The sequence below is a fragment of the Trachymyrmex cornetzi genome, unplaced genomic scaffold (assembly GCF_001594075.2).
Source record: "Trachymyrmex cornetzi isolate Tcor2-1 unplaced genomic scaffold, Tcor1.1 scaffold94, whole genome shotgun sequence".
Taxonomy (NCBI): domain Eukaryota; kingdom Metazoa; phylum Arthropoda; class Insecta; order Hymenoptera; family Formicidae; genus Trachymyrmex; species Trachymyrmex cornetzi.
Window position 1 is genome coordinate 59,021 of NW_017300289.1, and position 8,978 is coordinate 67,998.

The 8,978-nt window shown below is 37.3% G+C and overlaps 1 protein-coding gene across 3 annotated transcripts; it reads left to right on the forward strand.

Annotated features, from left to right (window-relative positions):
* Positions 1-458: 458 nt before the first annotated feature.
* On the forward strand, positions 459-2,730 carry CPR3 (cuticular protein 3). 3 transcript variants are annotated; one of them, XM_018520875.1, is made up of 3 exons: positions 459-498; positions 1,534-2,449; positions 2,658-2,730. In XM_018520875.1, exons 1-2 carry the CDS (start codon positions 487-489, stop codon positions 2,410-2,412), a joined length of 891 nt encoding a protein of 296 aa, XP_018376377.1. In that variant the 5' UTR covers positions 459-486; the 3' UTR covers positions 2,413-2,449; positions 2,658-2,730. The 3 variants fall into 3 exon arrangements, with proteins under 3 accessions (XP_018376377.1, XP_018376378.1, XP_018376376.1); XM_018520876.1 differs by lacking the exon at positions 2,658-2,730 and having other exon boundaries at positions 1,534-2,073; positions 2,110-2,634; XM_018520874.1 differs by lacking the exon at positions 2,658-2,730 and having other exon boundaries at positions 1,534-2,634.
* The last annotated feature ends 6,248 nt before the right edge of the window (positions 2,731-8,978 follow it).

Consider the following 8,978-nt stretch of genomic DNA (forward strand, 5'->3'; position numbering starts at 1 on the left):
TAGGAAGCAAAGAGTACATTGTAGATTAAACTGGAGACTCTGTATGTGTTGTTCCTCCTAGGTATGCATAATTGTTCTATCGACAGCTAGAAAGGCGAGGAAAAAGAAAACGAGGGTCTTGCAGCGTGTTCGGGGTACACAGTTCCACGATTTCGTCGAACGACCTCGAGGTCTCGAGTCTTCGGCATATTGGTATCCAAGTCGCGTGTACGAACCAACAGCGGTGATATGAAGAAACATATAAGCGCGCGTACATTGGTACAACCGCAGGTCGGATCCCCTTATACATCGCAATGATCATCACGGCCTCCGAGAGGAAGACATAAAAAAAGAGAGAAGAAGACAGAGGCAATGATTAGGTGGGGCGTAGGTGGCTGTAGGGAGCATCATTGTCGTCAGATGACACAAAAGCGACGACGTATAAAAGTACGGACGATCTTACCCCGAGGCATCAGTCCTCTTCTGGTGGTCCTCTCGCGCGCAAACATGGTCGACACGGTAAGGGAGAGAAGAGAGAAGCTGGAAAAGATACCCAAGCATTAGAATCTTCTTTTCAACTCTCCTTTGATATGACTGTGTCCGAAAGACTGTATTTCGTAATCGGTTCCCACGCTTATCTAAGTACTTTTAATTATCATCGAATATCAATGGCCGTGCATGTATAAAAAATCTCGATTACGTTCGATTTGGACTCCCACGTGCTGTAGCTTCATTCTATCTTTACTGCTGATTACATCGTACATTACTACGGAAAAAAGATGGAATGAAGTTTACAACACGTTAGCGTCAAAACCGAACGCAGACTTTGTGTAACGTTACTATAAAATACGCGGCGATGCTAAAGTGTTTTAAGGCTGGAGAACAGATCTTTGCAGAATGTATAATGTATAAAGTATAAGAAAATCAACTAATCAGAGTTTTTTGTTTCATGGAAAGGAAGGAAATAGAGGACTCTTCTTAGTTCATTTATGCATTATGGCTGTAGCAGAAAGGCTGACTTATAATCTTAAGACTTAATGTCTTACGAGTTAAGTCTTATGAGCCTTCTACAATAAACCATTAGTCAGAAGCTAAAAATTGACGACTGTAATTGATTAATTTTTAGCTTCTGACTTCTGATCCATGACTAACGGCTTATTGTAGAAGGTCCATTATGTCTTTAGTAACGCACAAGAACTTATGACTTATATCTTAAAGGCACTTCGTATTTATACATCTTTAAGACATAAGTCATAAAATAGTTCTTGTGCGTTACTAAAAACAAAAGATGTAATAGGCCTTCCACAATAAGCCGCAAGTCAGAACGTCAGAAGTCTTAACCAGTCTTAACCAAGTCGTTCAAGTTGGCTATTGGCCAACTTCACCGATTATGACTTAAGATCGCTTAGAACTTCTGACTTGCGGCTTATTGTAGAAGGGCTGTAAGACTTAAGTCATAACACATTGCCTTAAGATTATAAGCCAGCTTTCTGCTAAGATCCTAGAGATTCGATAGGGTAATTGGAGTGTAGCTGATTTCACATTAATTTTCAGCTCTTTTTCTTTCTGGGACTGGCGGTGCTCGCTCGAGGGGCAGTAGTGCCTGCCGTGCCAGCGGCAGCAGCGGTGGTGCCTCTGGCGAAACTGGAAGAGTTCGACCCAGCGCCACAGTACAGCTTCGCGTACGACGTACAGGACGCGGTGACCGGTGACTCCAAGGCTCAGTATGAGACCCGCAACGGCGACATCGTGCGCGGTAGTTACAGCCTGATCGAGGCCGACGGTACGCGTCGCATCGTCGAGTACACCGCGGACCCGATCAACGGTTTCAACGCGATCGTCAGCAGAGAACCGGTGGTCGCCGCCATCGCGGCACCAGTGTTACCGCTCAGACCGGCCGCGTTGACTCCAGTTGCCATACCGACATCACCCGCCGCTGCCCCGGCGCCGTCGATCCCCGCCGTCGGGCCCGATTCCGATGTTGAGGTACTCGACACCCGGTCGGGTCCCTTAAGAGCGAAACCAACGACACGCGAGCAAGAGATCCAGCGTCAACAGTTGCAACAGTTGCAGCGGCTGCAGGAGCAACAGCACCAGCAACAGGAGCAGCAGCAGCTGCGACAATTGCAGCAGCTGCAGGAGCAGCAGAGACGGTCGTCGAAATTACAGATCCAGCAGCATCAACCACAAGAGCAGCAGCAGGAACAACAGACCGCGCAACAATCCGCACGGATCGTCGGACCGACGGCTGGACAAATCGAGCGACAACAAGTCGCGAACCCTCAACTGATCGGTCTCCCAGCTGCTGCCAGGGCGATAGCCACGTATCCCGCTTACCCTTACGCGGCATATAGCGCCGCGTACTCTTCGCCGTTCGCCTACACTGCACCCCTCAACGGCCTAACTTACACCCCCGCCGCCGCGTTGACGTAAACTATCCACTCGTATCTACCTCGAATTATTATTTCTCTGCACGAAAATATAAATAAATTACAGCAAACCTATAACTTACTGCGCGAATTCAGCATCTATAACTAAGAAGATTTGATGGTTTAACAAATCGCTAATGTTATTCAGCTGTCAACTTTGCTACTTTAACATAGAAAATTGACTGTTTGTATGTTACGACTGTAGATTTGCTGAATCAGTAAAGTTTTTAGCTGTGTTTTTTTTCCGTGCGTATTATTTGTTAAGATTATTGACGACAAAAACTAGAATAAATTGTTTGACATGAGTTACTTGTTATACGCATCATCTCATTTCTTCTCGACTGTTTCCTTAGTATCGAAACACAATAAGTGTAAGCCTTAAGGGATGCTGGAGAGACCCAATTATCGACATTGCAGTTTGTTCAAAATCTCCGAATTGACTAAATGGAATAAAAAAATCCTTTTACAGGATTAAAGTAAACACAAAATCCTGACGTGGTGCAGGATTTTATACTAAAATAAAAAAAAATTAAAAAAAAAATTTTTTTTTCGATTTTCTATTCCATTTAGTCAATTCGGAGATTTTGATCAAATTGCAATGTCGATAATTGGGTCCCTCCAGTATCCCCTTAAACTTTGTAAGAATTGATCAATTATAATCGATTGTGAGAAAAATAATGACTATGATTGATCAATTTCTTCAGGCTGTTTCGGGACTTACAAAAAATTCTACTAGAATTGCGCGAAAAATTATTGAAAATGATTAGAAAACCATAAATCGGATATTCTATACTATTCGTTTCAATTTTTCTACTAATCTAACAATATTTTTCCATAAAATTTCTGCGATTGACATCTGTGACATCTATTTTGGGCAATAATCAGTTCTTATATTTAAGACTATCTTAAGTAGGTATCCGAATCAATCTGAACGTCGTATTAGCATCTTAAGACATTACTCAAAACGATCTTGAAATAACAGACTGTGAATACTGCGGCCTGTGATAGATTTATGACATCTTAAAATTTAAAACGGTTTTAAATAAGAACCGACTATAAATACTGGCATTTATTCTAACCGAAAGACACGAAGTAAAAAAGTATAATTGGCCGAAATGATAAGAGACCGCTGACAAGACAGTCAATACATCCTAATTGATTACGTATCTTAGGTCGCACGCATGCCACAAACTGGGTGGCATGCGTGCATCAAGTAAAAGCGACGAACTCTGAATGTGCGTCGATCAATGTCATCAACGAGTCGGTCGGCTGTCATGTTGGGGCCCAATCCATCCAGCGTTCGCTATTACGTAAGTCGAGCCTGTTGTTACGCGCACCGGGCCCCCGGGCCCCTGTCGTCGTCTTTACGCAACACACGCCACGCATGTTTGTATAATACACGCATGCACGTAAGGCGACCTTCGGCTACGCACGACGCATTTAATTTTAACGGTATGAAAAGGAGATCATTATTACGACCATTAGTCTACAAATCGTAAAAACATGATAATTGCCGTCTTCATCTTTGGAATGTCTTCATTTCGCTCTTGATTGGCAGTTCACAATAAAAAGAACCCTTATCTTTTTATAATACGTCATTATCGTCGCCGACTTTTCTTGAAAAGGGTATGTTTATATGCAACCGTGATATGTACAGAAATTATATCAATTATTGAACGAAACGTTTTATGTTTGAAAAAATTATATTCTGCGTAATACTTAAATTTTTTTAATGAAAATAAAAACGTTTATCATAAAAAAGGTCATTTTTTATTATTGAGAAAAGTTATACATGGGTATGTAGAATTCTTGAAATAATATGAAAAATGTTTCATGTTTCGAAATCTCTTTTCACAGAGTAAGTAGTAAAGGTCAATGGATCAGGCAAGTAGACGCGGCCGCACTAGATGTCTGCCCAGTGAGCGATGTTTACTACTGTAATAGCTTTTTTAACGCAAAAATCGTTGACATGGTAAAATCAAGTAAAAGAACATGTTTTTATATATAAATTTTTAAATTATGTTATAACTATTTGGTCGCCCACTTATTTATAACCATTTATTGCACTAGCAAAAATAAGAACACAAAAGAAATAGTAAACATGCAGAAAGTATATGAATATAAAAAATACAAATATGAACGCATCAAGATTGGTAATTATCATTTTTTAAATAAAATAGTTATGTATTTTTCTTTTATAAATCATATAGGATTAAATTCTTTTATTTTTTGAATAAAAGAATTTACTTTTTGAATAATAGAACACACTTGAAAAAACCATTTCTTTGAAAAACATTGGTTCCTTTTTGTTGAAATCTCTGACAATTTAGATAGATACAGATCTGAAAATAATTTTGTTGGACCATTAAAATAATTATGTAGGAAACACACACACACACAAGCATGATGAAAGCAGTGTTACAAAAAGTTTTAACATTGCATAACAATCAGTTTCCTATACATTATTTTAATAGTATAACAAAATTACTTTTAGATTTATATCTCTAGCTAATTATTTTGAATATTTCAATAAAATCGTTCTTTTTTTGTATACTTTTTAATTTTATATATGACGCAAACATCTAAACAACAATTAATATAAAAAAAAATTTTGGCTAACAAATTTTTAATATAAATCAATTGGAATTCAAGTATTGCGATCGTTTTATTACGAAAGATTATGTAAGACTTAAGCTATTATTTACAGAGCGTCGCCCAGGAACCACATCGGTCATTCCTCGAATAAAACAGAAGTTTCAGAAAAGAGTAACACGTAATTCGGATTACAACGTCGCAAAAAAGCGGCATCTCTCTCTCTCTCTCTCTCTCTCTCTCTCACTCTGTTCGTCTCTTCAAGTCGTACAAGACGGAGTGCGGCGGAACGAAGAAAGAATGAGAAGGAGAGTGGTTCGCATTCGCGAATCGACTTTCACCGAACAGAAAACGCGACTGCAGCCGCGGCCGTCAAAGAACCGCGCCCAATGTCACTATGCGGCACCTCGTAATCGCGCCCCGTATTACGTACGCACAAAAGACCGGTCCACTTTTGACAGAGAGACCGGTCCGGAATCCGAGCGAACAGGCGAATCGCCGCGGGCGAGAACCGAGTCGCGATACGTCCCACGCTGATCCATTATAGGAGATGATTTTGCCGTCTCTGACTTTGACAGTTTATCGCTTCCCTATATCAGATACTTTTGCGGAAAATTGACAAGAGATAAAAAAAAATATCAGGTTTCGTTGAATTTTTATTATTATTTGATTCTTCATTAAATTAAAATTTGACAAATGAAGTGAAACATGATATTCAACGAAATGCAGCCTTAAGAAAAATCGCTCCTCTCGCTCGATTGTGTCAATTTATCATGAGGCATAACTAATTACGCAGGGCCATTTAACGCAATGCGCGAAATTGCGTCGCTATTAACGACATTAACACTCGATTTGCAAAGCATGCACGTAGCACTTGCGGTAACTGCAACTACCACGTCGTGACTGGAGTACCCTATGTTTAAATTGATGAATTAAACGAGCAGTACATTTTGCGCGCCCATGTCAGATTAATTCAATCAGATTAATACAATGTTTATCTTCATTTTATTTTTACATTAAATTACATTTTGCTATATTAAAAGAGGTCATGCCTATACAAGTTCAAGTAATTACCAGGATAAATTGTTAGCAAATTTAACATAGTCTTTTATCATCATTTAATCATCGATTCTCTTTCTCACTCTATAAATGCAAGAAATGCACTCATGCTGCCTTGAAATCTTTTTTATATAGATATTAAATTAAATCTATTTCACATTACAATACTTATTAAGTAGCAATTTATTAAGGATGTAATTAAAAATTGATGTCTACAGTAATCTAATTGTAATAAATCACGAAATCAAATCGAAATGAACGGAGTGTACTGTCAGCTTTAAACGGATGTTTTCGACGAAACGAATAAAAGATCCTGCATGTACGATCCTCGACAGAATATTTGAGCTCACCGATTAAGGTTACATGATTTTTTTTATTATTTAACCACACTCACGCGGACCAAGGTTATCAACGAAAGTGAAAAAGGGGTCGCGTAAGTGCCGCACTCACTTAATGGATATCGAATGTTTCCCGAAACTCGTTGAAAAATTATCGCTGTCAACTGATCTTCTTACTTTTTATAAATCTCTGTCCGGCGATGGCATCCACGGGTAAAGCTACAAGTAAAATTTAAATCAAGGATCTTTCTTCGACTCCATCATTTCTCATCGGCGCATCGTAATCCGAGGGATCGTCTCATTTTAAAGTGTATAAGCGAAGCAAATGTTACGCTCGTCAAGACAGTCCATTTCATTATTAATGCTGGTTGTCATGTGCGTCAAATAAATTATTGATGAAAAAAGATGAAAAATTAGAGAGAATATAACGAATTAATTCTTTATATTCTCTCTCTCATTGTTTTATCCTTTTTCGTCAATAATTTATCTGACACGCATAATAACCGACATGATAACCATTGAGAAAATTACAAAATGGTAAAGGATTTTCAACTCAATTTAGTCCGCTCTATTTACACAAAAGTGATTAGCTAAAACTTTTGGGACATCCTGTTGTACTTGTGTAGATAGAACGGATTAAACTGATTGTGAGAGTCGAAAAGTCTTACTATTTTGCAATTTTCGCAATAGTTAACAAGATATTAATTGTTAAAAATTGCTAAATATTGGTCTCGAATAATTTTTTACTCAAATACTATCAACTTAGATAGAAAAGCTGCAAGAGACAAAAATCATTTATTTTCTTCTCATAAAGTTCTGACAATTTTTTCAGAATTTTTTAAAACTGTATTTTCTCATGTTGGTAAAAATAAGAAAATGCAGTACTAAAAAGTTGATAAAAAATTCTGAAAAAATTCTCAGAATTTTATGAGAAGAAAATAAATAATTTTTGTCTCTTGCAGTTTTTCTGTAAAGTTGATAGTATTTGAGTAAAAAATTATTTGAGACCAATATTTAGCAATTTTTAACAATTAATATCTTGTTAACTATTGCGAAAATTGTAAAATAGTGGAGGACTTTTCGACTCAGTTTAGTCCGCTCTATCTACACAAAAGTGATTGGCAAAAAAGTTTGGAACACCCGTATATATATATATATATACAGGGTGGGGAAAAAGTATGGAAGCAAACAATTATTTCCGAAACTATTCATTTTTCGACAAAATGTCTTAGACATAATTTTTATGGTATGAAAAGATGTATTATGTGGCATAGACGGCATGACCTTGAAATGACCCTTACGAGCTGCATACAAATAACGTAAAATATATATGAGAGCGAGTGTGGCAGAGTAGACAGCGCACTGATCTGCTATACGAGAAATCCCGGGTTCGATTCCCGGCATCTCTAGCATAAATGAAAACCAAAATATTTTCATACACTCGTTCCCCTCTTAGAAGGAAGCGGCAACGCACCGAGAGAGAGTATCCTTGCCAAGAATACTTGTCTAAACAAAAACTTTGTCGTTCGGAATCGTTAAACTGTAAGTTCCATATATGAACTGTGTTCAACCAGCGTGCGCACCAGGCATATGTATTTTATAGTTAAAAATTCAAAATAAAAATATTAAGTATGAAACACGTAAAGATTCTCCTTAGCCAATACAGTGCAGGAGAATCTTTACGTGTTTCATACTTTTTATTTTTATTCTGAATTTTTAACTATAAAATATCGAAGATATGTCGTGCATATGAAAGGCGAAAAGCAAACGGGACGATGTCACAGATTAAACATAGTATTATATATTATACATTTTATATTAAAATGCAATTCCATGTTACGTTGTATGTCGTGGGTACCACAATTTTAAAATCTTATCGAATCCAAAAATATCTTAATTGCATCTTTATTCACTCGCGTCATTAAGAACGCTTACGACAACTCTCGATTTAACGATTGTGCAACTGTGCGCCTCCCTTTATTGGAAATTATACGATATCCTTTTTTCTTTGCTTTTAAAAGTCATTTTATCTTCTACATGCGCGTCTAGAATTATTAGTGGCTTATCCTTACAAAACAAGAAGTAGCGTTAACGAGAAATCGTGAAGATCAAGTGAGATATGAGATAAGAACAAGATCAGGCCAATAAATATTAATTGAGGACCATGTTGACTTGTCGTGAAGGAAGGTTACGCGATATACCCATTCACCATAACGTGATCGCGCCCTCGAATTTGCATATCTAATGACCGGTTTCAACAAGCTTGGTTTAATTATATTTTAATACATCGACGTTTTATCCCTTCAGTTTCAATTCTATACACAAAGAAAGTCTTCTCTGGGAATTCTACAACATTATGATTTGATTGTATAACCGAATATTTATAATAATAATAAATTGGTGAGCAAAAATAAAAAGCTAAAATTGAATAAAAATTGAAAAAGTGAGTGTCCGTTAATTCGAAACTTGAATCTTGAGAAATTATCAAGATGTTTGATGAATAAAATAATCCTGGTACTATTAATGGATCTAATATATGAATCATATAGTATATAAGCAGTTCAAAATGTATAAAGAACGA